We start from the raw sequence: 18233 nt of genomic DNA, 5'->3' as shown, positions 1-18233 counted from the left end.
GTGAGGAGGTAAATTAAGAAAAGGAAAAAATTGAAGTAAAGGAAAGGAAGTAGAGTTTGGGAGAATGGGGGGGGGGGGTAGAAAGGGGAGTGGAAAGGAGTTATTTTACAGGGCTTGCGTGATTGGGCGAAGAGTCTGAAATTCCTCCTTTTTTGCACATGTAAGAAGTAGTTGACTCCTTTGCACCAAATATTATACGGTGGAGGCAATATGGATTAAAATTTGGCCTCGGACATTCTTATTTCTGGATGGTTACCATGCAGGCACGAGAACTCCTTGCCAGCAACCTGTCTGGGTGGCACAAGTCGTCGACGTCTCCAATGGAGTTACCGGGCCCAGCCATGGCGATCATTCAGCAGCTTACACCTTCAGGAGAGTTCCAGCCTCCTGCCTTGCCAGGGCCAGCACCACCGAGCCAACCACCCATCATGCAAGCATCGTCGAAGGCCACAGAGCTCAATCAGTATACTAGGCCCAAGGTGAGTTTCAAGGAATTTCTCTACCTTGCCAAAAGAGGGAAAACTCACATGCTGGAGGGAATTTTCAGCAAGGGCAAGGAGTTGGATGGGAACAGGAAGAGAGGTATTTGGGATATTAGCATTTTCCTCAAAGACAGAGTTAAATGCACCTGGCCTTAGTAAGGATGGTATCCATGAATCCATGCTTCGAGAGGAAAGGAACAGATGAGGTACACGTATCGGTGATGGACACTGTAATCCCAGGTTCCAAGTCCATATACTGTCCTGTTTTGATGAGTCCCTTTCCTGATGTCCTTGCCAAGCATGTGATAACTGACTATGCAATCTCCTCCACGAGTATCACATCACTGTGAAAAATAAAAGAATAAAACACCTTTACCGATAAGGCTCCTGATGGTCAAACGTGAGTGCAATACAAGACTTGTGTCTGTTCATCCCACCAATGCCCCCAAAAGAATCGGGATCTGCCGGCAGTGCCTAATGGCACATTACCCACTCGAGCCACATGGGGTGAACGGGGACCTCCGCAACAGCTCAATGAGAGTTACTCGCGCACACTTCCTGCTCGTCGTAACCAGAAAGTGGACATCCCGACGGGTGAGTTGGTTAAAGTAGAATATTTATTGTGCTGTCAATAATCTACGCTTCGTGTTAGGTGTTTCCCTAAAACTCACATTGGTTTTGGGTTCAGTTCTCCCTGAAGCTCACATTGGATTCCCTTTTGACCTCCGCCACCGAAGGTGGATGGAGGTTATGTTTTTGCCCCGTCTGTCTGTCTGTCTGTCTGTCTGTTTGTTTGTTTGTTTGTGAACAAAATATCTCAAAAAGTTGTCGACGGATTTGGACGAAATTTTGTGGAGAGCTTGGGTATGTGACAAGGACGAAATGTTTAGATTTTAGTGAAGATCCGAATTCGGATCTGGATCTGAGAATTTTTTAAAGTGATTCTTCACCATTGAGTGATTGGGCTAAAACGACATAGAGCAGAATATTTCAAAAAGTTATGGACGGATTCGGATGAAACTTGGTGGATGAGTTGGTTCGGTGGCAAGAACAAACCGATTAAATATTAAGTTCAGGTCCAAATCCAGATCCAGCCTATCAGTGGGATACACAACGTAAATGAATCAGCCGAGCGGGGGTATGCTCTCTCCCGGGTGCCCTTCGAGTGCGGGGGTATGCTCTCTCCCGGGTGCCCTTCGAGTGCGGGGGTATGCTCTCTCCCGGGTGCCCTTCGAGTGCGGGGGTATGCTCTCTCCCGGGTGCCCTTCGAGTTGTGAATGTGCCACGATGCATGTAAACTGAAAAACCAAGACTTGAAAGTCATGACCAAGCTATCCGAGTTTCAGAATGAGTCATGTCCAGTGGTATTGTCACTTCCACAAAGTCATCGTGTTCCTTGCACGACTTACCACCGTGCAGAGCGGCCCCTGAAGAACTGCAGTTGTATTGTTATCGGAGGTCGGGACAAGGTAGTAGATATATTTGCAGGCATAATTAACTTGTCTTCACACGTGTGTATTGCGCTGATGTTTGAGGTGCATATGTTGCTTTTCATGAGTAGCATGATTCAATATATTTAGTTTGTTAATGTCCATCTCTAACTAAACGGCTGTTATGGGCAAAAAGTTGAGATCTCGAGTCCAGAGTTGGACAGGGATGAGCTGAAAAACGGTCCTTTGGGGGAGAAAAAGCAAAGTTCGTGAAAGATTTTTTCCAAACCGAACAATGACACGAGTATATTGTCCACGAGTGGATAAGAAAATTGAATGCCATTGAATTCTAATTTGAGGAATGCTGGCTGGATAAGAGAGAATTAGAACAGTGAGGTGAAAACTTGAACCTGCAGCACGTGATGCAGCTGACATAATAATGCACATAAGTGCTGTTGTATCATGTTAGGCAAACATAATCCAAGCAACAACACCTGCCGCATGTGTATACAGAGCATGGAATCCTGGCACGCAGCAGCTCTGCGTCAGCTGGGCTAGAAGGCCCCGCACATCTTGGTGCGACCTTTGGCCTCGTGCTAGCTCTCTATGAACATGACGGCGACGGCGCGGATGGGACTATGATGACGTTCCGCCCTGGAGACACAATCGTCCTTTTGGTGGCTGAAAGCGTCGACGGCTGGCATTACGGGGAGAACGAGAGGACCAAGCAGTAAGGCGTACTTCTTCTTGGACTATCGGGGAGCATAGACCGACACTGCAATATGGTTATTTATTGGGGTTTGTTTGTTTCACATGTAGCACATGGCTGTGGGTTTGCATCACTTGCTCTTGGGGGGGGGGGGCATGACTGTACTGCTGATGCAGTGCCCCCCGTAGGTTAGAACAGGAAATTGCCATTTCGTCAGGCTGCCAGTGATAGTTCGTCGACTCTTCGTGAAGGACACCATGGGATCTTTAACATCCACAAACTAATGCCGGCAGACTGGGGCACCCAGTTTTAAGTCCATCTGAGGGACGGCACACGCATTGATGAATCACATTGCCTGTGAACACCGGGATGATAATTTATAGCTGGGTCGGGATTCAAACCCAGGCTAGACAGCTCGGAGATGAGTATGCGTACCTCGAGGTTATCCTGCCATCCATGATTTATTTGTTTTTTTTCTTCTGTTTCTCGTAGACGTGGATGGTTTCCTTTTGCCTACACGCGGTGTATTGATCAAGATGACATCGATGAAGGGGCGTTGTCCAGGTAACATTCAAATCCACACCACTCAGCCCCTCCCTTAATTTTATAATCCCTTCTTTCTTTCATGCCCCCTCCCTTTTTTGTTTACCTTCCTATGAAGCGGTATTGGCTCACCTCCAATGCCTGAGAATTTTGTCGACCAACTGTGATGAAAAACAAAAATATTCATTCGGTCAATCGGTGAGATGTGCTTCAGTTAATGCAATTGGTGTTTATGGAGATAATCGATAGTTTTGTCCAAAGACAGTCTATCTCAGTAAAAAAAACAATGTTTTATTGGTTCCAAGCTGTCTGAACTCCTTGTTGCTCTGTTTATTTGTTTTTTCTTAATCTCACCTCTAATTCTATTCTTTTTTTTTTCTCTTTCCCCCTTGTGTATAATTTTGCTTCCACCTTCTCAGTGGGGAACACGAGACGTTGAGCAGCTCTGGAAGCCTGCAGGGTCAGGAGGAGACACTTCCTGGCACACAGTCACCCTATGATTTAGACGAGGACGATGATTACGATGATACATCACCCGTAAGTGGCACCAGTGTTGATGAATGCAACGTTCCAAGTACCCCGCACTTTCCGAGAACAAACATAACGGGGAATACCCATCGCTCTAATCTTATCGGAGGCAGGTGATTTTGGCCGTTTCGATGCAGTCAGTCGGTAAGATGAGTTTTTAACCGTCACTGGACTCGATGCCGATGGTCTCCCAGTGACTTTATTCCGGGTCCATCAAGGTTGCTGCAGTCATCATAACTGTTGTTTACAAAGAACACCGAGCAATTCACATGGTTGGTTAAATTCACGGTCAAGGACGTAAAGTGCCGGTCACGGGCGTCAATCGAGACCATTTACCGACCAGGCTTTGTTTCTGTCGTGGAGGAAACTTGTCGGCAAGTTTTGATGCGACGGAGGGTTAACATCCGAAACATCGGTCTTGCATTCCGCGGCAGTTAGTACACCTCGATCAACATTCTATTGATCTCATCCATTATGTTAAAACAGGCGACTGAGCTTTGCTGAAGCTTTTTACTCAAATGAAAGATCAAATACTGCATTGGAGTCATCAGAAGGAATCCGAATAAGCCACAGCCAAACAGTGATCGGCATTTTCCCCACACACAAATGCACGAACAAGCGGCACGATGTTAACTTTGAATGTTTTTAACGAGGAGAGGAGTGGGCTCCGAACCATTCCAGTTGTTCACTACGAAGCTTTGATTAAAACCTCGTCTTGGTCAGATATAGTTCCTTATCACTCCATCCAGAAGGGACCCCGATCTTTGGTGCGTAGCACCCACCACGTGTGAAAGGATTTCTGGTTTGTCGCCACCCTTATACAGTCCTCTTGTAGAAGGTCCTTGCATCGAACTACAACACAATTGAAGTAGTCTCCACAGCTGTCTGGTGACCGTCTTGTATTCAACTTGCAGTCAATCGTTTGCACGAAATTAACGCTAAACCTCAAAATGAGCTTCTTTTTCTCATTCATAGACCGTGGGCAAACAGGGTCATGTTAGCCTAACGTGGGTGGTGGGGAGGAACTAATTTCACATTGAAGTTCGGAGTTGGAATGTATCCATTCTTTGTGGGTCGTGACATCATTGGTGGCCGAGCTCATGGTGCCGCTGCTGATGGTGGAGTGGAAGCATCGGCGATGCCATGTGATGTCTCCAATTCCTTTAACTGTTTAAAACGTCGATGATTAAAAAAAATAATTCCACAATTCACCATAAACCAAACCAATGTCGTTTCGCAGGATTGAGCGTTAACCCGAGCAAAATAAATGTACCGTTGTCACGATTTTCGTTGATCCATAAAAATCCATCATCTTGTCTGCTGACGTGGCGAGACAATCACTTGCCTTCAGTGACTTGTATTCCATTGTAATTCTGATTCTCGGCAATGCCGGATTTCTTCGTCATTGTTTACTCTATTTCCCTACGAGGTGATTTAGGTGAAACTTTTTAAACTATTTGTCGACTGATGCTGCTCCCTTTCGGCGAGGATGCATAACTGCATGTCTTCCCAGCACAAGCTATAGTAAAACATAAATAAACTAGAGGGGGAGCACTCGGGAGAGTGCAAAACCTCCGCCGCCAATACTGCTGGGTCACTCAAGTGAACCTTATATCTTATGCATTAAATATGATGTCAACAGTGCTGACAGTTGTAGTTCTTTTCTCCAACATTTTTTTTGGGGGGAGGGGGGGTTGGAAATCACTTAAAACATGTAGAAATGCAAAAAAAAAAAAAATCGAAATTTTGTTGAAAAAAAAGTTGCAAAAAACATTTTTTTTCTCCAACAATTTTTGGGGGGTTTGGAAATCACTTAAAACATGTAGAAATGCAAAAAATAAAAAAAATATTTGGGGGGGGGGTAACAATTTTTTAGGGGGTTGGAAATCACTTAAAACATGCAGAAATGCAAAAAAAATTTTCTTTAACAATTTTTTTTGGGGGGGGGGGGGGTTGGAAATCACTTAAAACATGTAGAAATGCAAAAAAAAATTTTTTTTCTCTAAATTTTTTTTGGGGGGAGTAACAATTTTTTTGGGGGGGTTGGAAATCATTTAAAACATGTAGAAATGCAAAAAAAATTCTCTTTTTTGAGGGGGGTGACAATTTTTTGGGGGGGGGTTGGAAATCACTTAAAACATGCAGAAATGCAAAAAAAAAAAAATTCTCTAACAATTCTTTTTTTGGGGGGGGGACCAAGTCCAAAATTTAATGGCATGATCCTTGGACCATACCTAACCCCCCCACCAAGTTTCGTCGAAATCTGTCGAGGAGTTTTTCCATAATACTGTTCACAAACAAACAAACAAACAGAAAGGGGTGAAAACAGTAACCTCCATCCATCTTCAAAGATGGCGGAGGTTAATAAACTTGTGTCTTTTTTACATCCACAGTCAAGGCTCAATGAGTAGCTAGAAACAGAATGGACCAGAACGAACAGAACAGTTGAAATTGACAGTTGGAGGAAATGGGGGGGGGGGTGGACGGAGCACAGAAAGGGCAGAGGGTGCAAGACCAGAAAAGAGGTGGTGGAAGGCAGTGAGACTACTGACCTATCTACAAAGTGAAAATAATAGGCCCAGAGACTCGGCTTCATTGCAGGAGATACCAATGATTTTGAAGGCGTTGGTTTTCATGACGTCAAACTGGGCAAGGTGTGAGGCGTGGGTGGCAGCCCAAAGGAGAGAGCACTATTGCATCAAGCTGCGGATTAAGGCCTTTTAAGTAGATCTACGTTCAGATGTGCCAAGCAAAGACTGCATGACGGAGGATTCCCAGTCAACAGCTGGTTTTGGAGGTCATCTGAGATATGTGGTTTGCCCAAGATTGAATTGTGGCTGATCGTGAGGCCAAAACGTTTGCGTGACTGAATTTATTTGAGAGGTTTGTTAAGGAAGTGGATGGGAGGGTTCCCCAGATGGTCTTTTTGGGGAGAGAAAGTGAGTGTGACATTTGTCGGGATTGAAAGCCACGACAAGTGTTGAACCAACTCATGATTATATCAAGGTCTGCAGAAAGGGAAGAGGTTGCTGCCTGCCTATGTGAAGGATAAGGGAAGCTGTGGCAAATGGTGGAATGTTCAGCAAAGTGATATGGGATTTCCCAGAGAGTCTTAAGGATTGTTGATGAAGATTAAGAACACGACTCGGCCAAAGACACTGCATTGGGGCACTCCAGCCTTGACAGTGAGAGGATATAAGAAGACACCTTTGAGAGCCACGTGTTGGCTCTGAGAGTGGTGGATGTCGGTAAGCCACGAGAGGAGGTGGCCTGGGATGCTATCCACAGGCCGAGTTTTGAGAGCAAATCAGGGTGCCAGACTATCAAATGCTCGAGATATGTCCAGAAGACAGCCCGGATCTCATGTCTGAGATTGAGGGGCTCCATCCATTGTTGGGAGAGCAGAAGCATCATGTGCAAGGTCGAGTGACCTGGTCTGATGGTCTCAATCTGAACTCATGGTCTGAGAAAACAGAAGAACAGGAAGCATTCCAGGAGAAAGACATTTTTGGAGTGAGAGTGTGGGAAGATTAAATACGATAAAAGTTGTCATTTAAAGGATTTGTATGGATGCATTGTTTATTAAAAAGCAACCAGGGGCAGGTAAAAGGGAAGAGGGAGAAGTGGAGGTGAGGAAAGAAATAGTTTGGGAATGAACGACCAAGGAATGACATCAGAATTTGTGGAAATTATGAATGACTTGTTATTTACCGTATTTGTGGTTGCCGACTCGTATCAATAACCTCAGGTGTGGCCACCTGTTGATTACGTGCACTTGTATCTTGGAGACGGTATAGCCTCATTAAGCAAAAATCATATTTGCCATCGTCTTACATGAGTGGCATGCGCACTGTGCAATTAATACTGAGGAGGTTTACATGTTCACAAAACACTGGTCAACAGGTTTGTCAGAATGCTTTTACGCAACGACCAAAGCATTGTCCAAAAGTTGTACACAACATTCTCCAGGCCCCAGTTGCTCAAAACTCGGATAATTTAACCACTGGATAACAGCTACCCTGTGGTTAAAATTATTATCCGATGGTGAACTAACCCGACAGATAAACTACGGGTGGACAAGGTGGACAAGGCCAGGAAACCTATCTGCGAGATAAGGTGTGGATAAACTTTTTATAGGTACATGGTATCCCACAATGCATTACGCTGTCGTCTTATGGCAAAACAATCATGGTGCCAGAAGAAGTCAAATTAGAAAGAGGAAGGCAAACTTTACGCCAGCCAAACAGGATGCCAAACTGTGTCGGGTGCCAAGAGTATGTGAAGGTCATCAGGAGTAAATTTTCCAACACTACAACAAATGATGAGAAGAGGAAAGCGTGGTTGGCGTCACCACAAACACACCTTCCATGCTTTTTGAATTTGACAAACCTACGTACGTATTTATAATCACGGATAAGGTGGTATTCACCCGGCGACTTCAGAGAAATAAAATGGCCAGAGGAGACTTCACCCAGCGGAAAATCACCACTTTATCCACCGGATAGCGCTTATCCGAGCTTTGAGCAACCGAGCGCAGCTGTACAAAGTTTTGTACATTCTCTTAAAATGATGCAAAAGTTTTACACCTTGATGCTGATCTCAAAATATTAAAATCATGATCAAGTCATAACACGTATCCAATCTTTAATTGATACCTTCACTGCTTGATGATGTGTATGAACATCGGACACATCTCAAACGAAAACCGGGAGTGACGTTCACAAGTACGAGAGAGCAACTGTTTGTGGTTCAAAAAAATTTATTGAAATACAGGGTGTTCCAAAAACACCTGCACAACTTTGGTTGTTAATCTATTTAGTCCAACAAATGATACAATGATACCCTTTGATTTACATGATGCAGAAACTCATAAAGTTTCCTTTATTTTCAGGTCTGGTAGTTTAATGTAAGAGAAAATGGCGACTCCACAGGAGAAATCTCAGTGCGTCAAATGGTTTATCGAGACGAGATCAGACACGCAAGTTCAGCGTAATTTCCGTACAAGGTATGGAAGGAATCCGCCATAATGGACTCGTATCAGAGAGTGGTACAAGAGGTTTAAGGAGACTGGAAGTTATCAGAAACAGAAAAGTACCGATCGACCAAGTCCAAGTGCAGCAGATGTTGAACAAGTGCGTGAATCATTTCAACAAAGTCCCAGAAAATCAATTTGACATGCAATCAGACAACTGGAACTACAAACCACCACTGTACACATGATTTTGCATAAACGACTGAAGCTTTATGCCTATAAGGTGCAGATCCTGCAGGAACTCAAACCAAATGATGGACACAAATGCAAGATGTTTGCCTTGGATATGCTCAGTCACATGGAGGAGGAGGAGGAGATTGGGACCATACTCTGTGCAGAGTGTTCGTGCTGCTTAAGTAGTCTCCTTGGCTATTGGGTACAATCCTGGACGGGTCGCCACTCCGACACAGTATACCAGCATTGCCGACCTCGGAAGGATGACAGGCCGAGTTAACCCCACCTGGTATTAATTCAACAGATGAGCGGGATTTGAACTCAGGACACTAGGATCCAAAGCCCACCACCCTAACCATTATGCCAACACCAGGCATAGTCGCATAGAGGATGACGAAGATTACCTGAAAAAGGTCATGTTCACAGATAATGCTTACTTTCATGTATCGGGGAAGGTCAACCGGCACAATGTGAGAATCTGTGGCTCTGAAATCCTCCCACGTGGTCATTGAACACATACGTGACAGTCCAAAGGTCAATGTGTGGTGTGGCCTTCTCTATAACTGCTTAGTGGGTCCGTTTTTCTTTGTGGATACAGTGACCTCAACAATTTGCATGACTTCCGATTCGCCTTCCCACAGATTGAAGACGTGCAACCAGATATCATTTTTCAACAGGATTGTGCTTCTCCTCATTGGGCCTTGGTCGTTCGAGCTGTCCTGAATGAATAATTTCCAGATGGCTGGAATTGCCCAAGACGAACCAACCACCTGGATCCCACGATCACCAACCATAACTCCCCTTGAATTGTTTTCTCTGGGGGTTTGTCAAAGATGTTGTCCACATTTTCTCTTTGGGTTTGTCAAAGATGTTGTCCACAACACCAAGGAAGCAAACCTGCAGGATCTTCGTTCTCGGATCACAGCTGCATACGCACTGGTGGACGCAAACATGCTGAACTGAACATGGCAAGAACTTGTGTACCGCCATGATGTCCTGTGCGCAACAAACGGAGCTCGCATTGAAGTGTGTCGATGGTGTGCACAAAATGTTATGAGGTTCTGTATCATATAAACCAAAGGGTGTCATTGTATCATTTGTGGTTCGAAATACACTGTCGGACCCCGCTATTTGCGGGGGATACGTTCCTGAAAAATGCCATGAATGTCGAATCCACAAATGTTGGAGCATTTGTTTAATTTTTATTTTTTAACACGATCTTGGCTCGTGGAAGAGCGATTACACAGAACAAATCAGGACACAATATAACAAAGGGAACAGCAGGAGAAAGGGGGAAACAACAGAAGGGCGGAAGTAGAAAGTAGTGGGAGACGGACAAACGAGGGATGCAGGTAACGATGAGGGGTAAGGGAAAACGCAAAGGGTGGACAACATGGATACGTAAACAAAATTGTGTTTAACCAGTTTGTGATTTTTTTTTTTCAAGGTCTAAAGAGAGGGAAGAGGCTGCATCCTGTCTGTCAGAAGGATGAGAGATGTCATGGCAAGGAGTGGAGGCATCAGCAAAGAGATAAAGAGGGTTTTCCAGAGAGTCAGTGAGATCATTGATGAATATTAGAAATAAGATGGGAACCAAGAAAACTGCCTTGGGGTACTCCAGCCTTAACAGGGAGAGGAGATGAAAGGGTTCTGTTGAGAGCCACACATTGTCTGCGAGAGGGGAGGAAGTCAGTAATCCAAGAGTGGAGTTCGTCTTGGATTCCATTGGCAGACAGTTTGGAGAGCAATGAAGGATACCAAATTGTATCAAATGCTTGAGATATGTCCAGATAAACGGGCCTGATCTCATGTCTGATATTGAGGGCCTCCACCATTTTTGGGAGAGTAGAAGCAGCAAGTCCAAGGCAGAGTGACCTGGTCTGAATCCAAATTAATGATCTGAGATGAGGCTGTTGGACAAAAGGAATGATTTTAGGTCAACTGCGGTGATGGATTCCATCATGACCATGTTGATGATTGGAAGTAAGCTAATTGGGCTGGAGTTTAGGGGATCCGTTTTTGCACCTTTTTAATGGAATGCTGTGATGTTGGCTGATTTCCAATTTCCCAGGTGGACATAAGAGACCAGTCCTGATGTGTTGAGAAAAAAAAACCTTTCAATATGCGAGTGTCGAAGCAGGTCACACTTTAGTCCCGTGAATACTTGGGGTCTGCAAATAGCGGGGTCCGACAATATTAATAACCAAAATTGTCTGGGTCTTTTTGAAACACTCTGTACAAGTACGTCATATAGGATACCATATTTCTCCTTAGTATAGTATAACCTGTTATATAGCAGTAAAGGGGTCAAAGTGAGATATTTTGGGATTGCTCGTCTCCTCTAACCATTTATTCGAGCACGTTTACTTTCAGAATCCAATCGTAAAATAATGCCCCATCTGGAAGTTAAAAATTATTTACGAGTGACACGTTAGTGTGTCGTGTTCAGGGCACTGTTGATGCTTGTACACCTCCGATTCGATATGGAACGACTTGTTTATACGACTGGTATTTATATGGTGAAGGCGAGATATTCCTTATGGAAGTTGTGTCGATGTTGCAGTTGGATTTTGAGCCGTGAAAAGATCGCAAGAATTTGGGAATTCTTTTGGTACTTCTGGACATTGAACCATCTCACGTTTAACAAGCAATTTCTACGAGCATCTGGTTATAGCTTATCTCTTACGTAAATGCAAGTTTGTACTGCACAGACCTCCCCGTTAGACGGCAATTGATCAAAGGTCATTGGGTGTTTTACGGCGTTGATAATGCCAAGAAATATTAAAACTCCTTTGGCTTGTGTGATCCTCACTTCTCTGCATGCTGTCTTTGTGTGTGACTGGTATGCAGGCCAGCCTCGAACCACCCTCCCCTCGAGAGTGCTACAATGTTCTTCCAAGCTTCAGGTACTTGCTTACTTAGAACTTCCATCCTTTATAAATATATTTGAGAGGCAATGACAACACATACCAAATTAAAATTGACATTTATTTCATAGCAAGTGAAAAAAGATCGATGTATGCAATCACGTGAGATTTGTCAGGGACAGTCCTACAGAATCTGCGCAGAGACGGGGGGGAAAAAGGGGGATGTATATGTGACGTCACAAAAATGTCAAACGATGCAGGGGTCTGCACAGTCAATATCGAGTGTGATCACCTTGGGCGGCGATCCATGTTTGAAGTCTGCGGGACATAGATAAACACAGGCAGTGGATCAGAGCTTGTGGTATTGCTGTCCAATGGAACTGTAAACCATACCACCACCATCTCCAAAACGGTCTCTCTCAATAATGCAGCCGAGCAAAATGGTGTCCTTGCCGAGGGTACATGCGAAGACGTCCATCTGGAAAACTGACGTTGAACCTCGATTAATTGGAAAAGATGACGTTTGCCCGCCGCCGCCCACCCAAATTACCACCAGCTGCTGCCCATCGTTGTCATTCAACTCAGTGTTGATGTGTCAAGATTTGTCCACGGTAAAGTCAACGACACCGTGAACCTCGTGCAGCAAGATGACTTTGTACGATTCGGTCACTGATGAGTCGTCGCCTTGTTCCAATGGTGGTTCTGGCCATTTCTTATGCTGTCCTGAAGTGGTTACGGAGGTGACCGACGATGATGTATCGGTCATATCTTGCTGACATCATACGCTATGCATCAGGACGGTCACTGACCCTTCCTGTGGCTCTGTAGCCCACAATCTGTTGACTGTGGACATGAAAGTGTCGAGCAACTCTTTCTTGACCGATTCCACTATTCAGCATACCGATGCCTTGGTTCCTCTGATCATTCGTTAGACGTGACATTTTAATTGACGGCCTTACATTTAAGGCAACCTGAGCTTTTATAGGGCATGGATACACATGTTGTACATGCAGCAATTTTGTTTGTTTTTTAACCACCGCTCATCATTTCCAAGATTTTCCAAATGGTTGCGTTCAGATGTTCAGGCATGCTTTAAATGCATTTGTTAAGTTAAATTCCAATCAAGTACTTTCGGAGTTGAGTGGTACTTGAGGAGTTGATCAAATGGGGAAGGTATGGGTCACTTTAACTTTTCTATAAACAGTAATCTAAGGCTCATGTCGGAGCTCGTACATAAACTGCACACAACACGGACATGAAGAGAACTTTGTAATAATATTACACAAATTACAAGGACATCATTAGATGATGGATAAATCAACTTGGTTGCAATATGAAGCAGCGAGTCCAGCATCATGAGCTCCTCCTCTTCCTTTGTATGCAGCACAAAGCTGCAGGTGGCATCATTGGCTGAGGGCGCGGCTATGCCGCTGATGCAATGTCCCTATTACCAGTACATTGGCACTCATTTCGCCGACCTCAGAAGGATGACAGGCTGAGTCAACCCCACCTGGTGTTAATTCAACGCAAAACAGGGCTCAAACTCAGGAACTTAAGATCCCAAGCCAGCCACCCTAACCGCTAAGCCAACACCAGACTTGAGGCATCATGAGCTAAGTGCTCAGATTGGAAACTTATTTGGTGTTTTAAACAAAAGAGAGATTGGCTGAGAGATGGACAGACAAAAGGGTACATCAATTAAAAATTATGACATATATATATATATATATATATATTTTTTTTTATATATAAAACCACTAAACTATTTTTATGATTGAGGTCACTCACATATGTAGAAATTGGATTACACTAATGTATTATTTGTGATGCCTCTGGTTCTTTTCTCCAGACCTTCGCAAATCGCTGCCAGCCAGCTGAAACGAACCCTGTCCAACGACTTCTCTGGCCCATTGATTTGACCCAAAGACCACATGATTCCTCGTGATCAAACAGAAGTGGTCGACGGTGACTTTTTCACCAAGTTATTGTTACTGCATTTGCAGCATTCAGAAGACAAAATTGTTCCATCTCCCGGAGGCTAAGAAAACCATTCCACGTACACTGTTAGATTATTTCAATCTGTGGTGGTCTGCCACACTGAATCCAGGCTTAACCTCAGACACTATAAACCTTCACTTCAAGCCTCTTTTAGACTCTAGATCATAACCTAGTCGAACTTCGTATCCATCATAGGCAAGATTGAGACAATTTAGTGGGCCTATTCTCAGTGAAGAGAAAGTGGTGAGGATGAAATCACGAGACATTACCAAGGAGACAAAATGAAATTTCCCTGACCAAACTACAGCTATGAGTGTACAGTACTATAATCGTTGACCTATATATATTTATATATATATATATTTATACATATATAAACTAGAGTGAAGTTGATCGATGGTGTGCCATCACAAATCCCCATGCTTCCTACCAAAAGCAAAGTTGAAAGATGGCATAAGAGTTCCACCAGTAATGATCCAATATTAAAAATAGTTTTTTTGTTTTTTTAATCTTCTGTTTTGACCCCTGTGACCCTAAGTCACCACCCCTGGGGCATGAAACTCGGGGTCAAATCCAAAAAGATTGCCACATATTTCATGCATCTCACAACGTTGATTGCACACACACACACAGTTTCATTTAAAAAATGTTTCAAAATGTGCCCGTAATTGCATCGTTTGGTATTTGACCTTTTTAATTCCACCCTGGGGGGAGGGGGGGGGACAAGCGACAGAGCCAAAAATGACTGCTCTTACACCTTCTTGCCATGCAGTGATCATAACTACCAAGTTTGATGGATTTGTACCCAACCGTTTAGGAGGAGATTCACTGTTCACAATCCTATGAGACAACATTGGTGTGAGAAGTTAATGTGGATTATAGTAACCTGCCCCTCGCCCCCAATTTGGTAATGTGGGGGGAAAGCGGTGAGGGGGGTTTCTATATTTTGCTTTGTCATACGAGAATTTTCGTTCACAAAATGTAAACAGACGTTAAACCATAATACAGTGAAAGCAGAAAACAACCAATAAATAAAGCCTTTTTATTTTTTAATGTAAAATAGTTTTCCTAACTTTAAGCTTTGAAAGTTAAAATTTCAGCAGCCTTGTAGTTAAGCTGAATATCATATTCATTCATTATATGAGGGGCAGTCCACAAGTCGTGTTAAAATGGCGATATAAATTGGAGAATGTAATGTGTGTAATTGTAAACGGCATATGTTATATCTGTGGGTAAGATTCATGTTTTGCCTGTTTTAGATCTGGAAACATTGAGTGTATGACGTCAGTGGAGCAGTTCCAAGATGGCAACTCCCTTCGAAACATGCACCAGGGAGGAGCAACGTTCCGTCATCAGTTTCTTGGGAAGTGAGGCTGTGAATCCCAGTGAAATCCATCGCAGAATGAAGATGCAATATGGTGACGCATGTTTATCGCTGCAGCAGGTGTACGACTGTGACAGGAAGTTTAAAAGTGGAGTGTCCAGTGTGGCAGACGCTGCTTGCTCAGGCCGGCCTCACACAGCCGACACACCAGAGATGGTTGCAGGAGTTGAGTGCGTGCTAAGGGAAAACCGTCGCATTACGCTGGATGAAGTGATCTCCGAATTGAACATTAGCCACAGTTCAGCACACCATTCACAACATGCTGGGGTTCTGCAAGGTGAGTGCCCAAACAACTCACACCCAAACTGAAATAACTCCACTTTTAAACTTCCTGTCCCAGTCGTACACCTGCTGTAGCGATAAACATGCGTCAGCGTATTGCATCTTCATTCTGTGATGGATTTCACTGGGATTCACAGCCTCACTTCGCAAGAAACGGATGACCAAATATGAAGGCAACAGAATGTTGCTCCTCCCTGGTGCACATTTCTAAGGGAGCCGCCATCTTGGAACTGCTCCACTGATGTCACACACTCAATGTTGCCAGATCTAAAACAGGCAAAACATGACTGTTTCCCATAGATATAACACGTCGTTTACAATTACACACATTACATTCTCGAATTTATATCGCCACTTTAAGGTTACTTATTGATTGCCCCTCGTACAACGATAATGTATAAAAATGTATTTTTAACTGTGTTTTGAACATTAATCACTTGTTTGTTGTTGTATTTTTGCTTAGCACACCATGACCACCACACTGAGGGTGAAGGGAGACTAAACAATCACACAGAAGCCAATCAACAATAACTGTGCAAAAGCAATCACCCAAATCAGAGTCGGGGTGGTTGAGTTTCAAAGGTTTTGTTTTTTAACCCTCATCCTCGCCCTCCCAAAGTAGACAAGGAGACAACTCCAACCCTAAGCCTGGAGTTAGTTTAGTGCTTAGGGTAAGCTGGTTTGGGATCTTGGGGTCCTGAGTTAAAACCCCAATGGCCACTGAATTAACACCAGGTGAGGTTGACAGCCTGTCGTCCTTCTGAGGTCGGTCAAATGAGTACCAGTGTGACCACTCCTTGGTTTTTTCACAATATCTTGGCTCTTCGTTGTTCACCTTGGCGTATAGGTTTTCCGAAACCTTGTGAATTCTTGGCTTTTTTCATTGGCTCACCTTGGCATTTATGAAAATGGAGTGGTCACACAGAGTACCAGTGTTCTGGTAGAGGGGCTCAGCATCAGCGGCGCAGCCATGCTTCCAAGAAATAATAGCCACCCGGCAGCCAAGCTGCCATACACAATAACAGAACCGAACCCCAACCCTATACTGTATTCCCTACATTTAACTGTATATCTGTTACAAGTTGACAAAGGAAATATATGGAAAATCGTTTGGGGTATTTGGAATCTTGTGATCGGTGGTTATGAGTGACCACATCGGTTTCATTTTACAAACTAAACAGTTTTAAAAGGTCAAATTCCATTTCTTTCTTCTATAGTTGCAATATGTCTAATTATTATTGAGTTTCTAGGAATAAGTTACTTTGTACAGAAATAGAACTTTTCCCAAATGTTCAAAATGTAATGCTATTCCACATTTGAGAATCATTTACAATTATATGTACTTTGTTTGCTTACAAATAAACTGGTTACTGTTGGTGGTGAAAGTACATTGTGCTTCTTGGATTGTTCGACTTCCCTGCATCACTCGGAACTAATGCTGTTTCTACCAACAAAGTTAGACAAGGGACAAAACGGGTTACTTTGCTAACGGGTTAAAGCATTGTCCACTATATCAGATTAAAATAGAAATATATAGCTATAAAAATATAATTATTCAAACGATCATACACCTAGGAGCAAATGATTGAGGGAAAGTTTACTCTGAGGTTTGGAAAAATAGATACAGGATATTGCATACTAAGACAGCATTGCATCAAGAGAAAGGGGTAAGTGGCTGAAAGCAAAGAGTTTTGAGGTAATGTTTTCTGAGATCCTCCCAAGATGAGGAAACAATATAGAAATTATGAGCAGAGCAATAGACGTCAACCAATGGCTGGAAGAATGGTGTCGGGAGGAAGGTTTTACATTTAAGAAGCAGTGGGAATCATTTAGGGGACAAAGGGAGTGTTTCCAGAATGATGGCCACATCTTAAATAGAAAGGGGCAGCAAGGTTTGCAGTGGGAATTGAGGAAGGAATAGAGGTTTTTTTTTTAGGTCAGTGGAGGGTGGGGAAGGTATTAAGGAAGGAACGGATGCTGTAATTGTGATGAGTTAACAGCTCGGCTTACCCAAACAGCTCGGACGATTAAATGGGTATTTTTCAACTTTTACACAAGAAGTCAGGACAAACAGAGTAGCAAATGTAATGCCATGATTTAAGAAAGGATCCAGAGAAGAATTGGGAAACTATAGACCTGTTAGTTTGACTTCAGTTGTGGGAAAGGTGTTGGAGACTAATTATGGACAAGATGAGTAACCATTGAAATAAATACAAACTAATTAAAGGTAGTCAAGCATGGGTTTACCTAAGGTAGTTCCTGTTTAACAAATCTTTTAGAGTTCTATGAAGCAGTGTCTGATTGGGTGGATGAGGCAAAAGCAGTGGACATAGTATATCTAGACTTTAAGAAGGCTTTTGATAAGGTACCGCATCAGAGGTTGAAAACCAAGTTAAGGGCTTGTGGAGTGGCTGGTCAGGTAGCTAATTGGATTGCAAACTGGTAGGAAGATTCGTGGTTGGCAGCAAAGAGTGTCTGTGAGTGGGAGATGTCTTTCTGGGAGGATGCAAGTCGTGGAGTACCTCAGGGATCAGTACTCGGACCATTACTATTCATTATTTACATCAATGATTTGGATAGTGGGGTAAAGAGGAAGCTTTCCAAATTTGCAGATACAAAGCTTTGAGGCAAGGTGGATAGCAGAGGGGGTGGTGATCGGATACAAGAGAGTATTGATACTTTCATGGATTGGGCAAAAGATTGGCAGATGGAATTTAACCTGAGCAAGTGTAAGGTGTTGAGGATGGGAAAGAACAATGAAAATAGAAGCCTGGTGTTGGCTCAGTGGTTAGGGTGGCAGCTTG

The 18233-nt window shown here is 43.5% G+C and overlaps 1 protein-coding gene across 1 annotated transcript in view; it reads left to right on the top strand.

Moving 5' to 3' along the window:
- Positions 1–16817, top strand: part of LOC147012043 (BAR/IMD domain-containing adapter protein 2-like) — a 41879-nt gene extending 25062 nt beyond the window's left edge. The window contains exons 8-14 of the mRNA XM_085858110.1: positions 264–479; positions 935–1076; positions 2426–2642; positions 3114–3185; positions 3584–3701; positions 11749–11804; positions 13615–16817. Of these exons, the coding sequence (XP_085714236.1) occupies positions 264–479; positions 935–1076; positions 2426–2642; positions 3114–3185; positions 3584–3701; positions 11749–11804; positions 13615–13684 (891 nt within the window). The 3' untranslated portion in view covers positions 13685–16817. The remainder of the gene's footprint in view (positions 1–263; positions 480–934; positions 1077–2425; positions 2643–3113; positions 3186–3583; positions 3702–11748; positions 11805–13614) is intronic.
- The last annotated feature ends 1416 nt before the right edge of the window (positions 16818–18233 follow it).

Source organism: Eptatretus burgeri, chromosome 15, assembly GCF_056783735.1.
Source record: "Eptatretus burgeri isolate ZD-2024b chromosome 15, Ebu_testis_v1, whole genome shotgun sequence".
Taxonomy (NCBI): Eukaryota; Metazoa; Chordata; class Myxini; order Myxiniformes; family Myxinidae; genus Eptatretus; species Eptatretus burgeri.
This window is presented reverse-complemented; position numbering and strand designations above follow the sequence as displayed.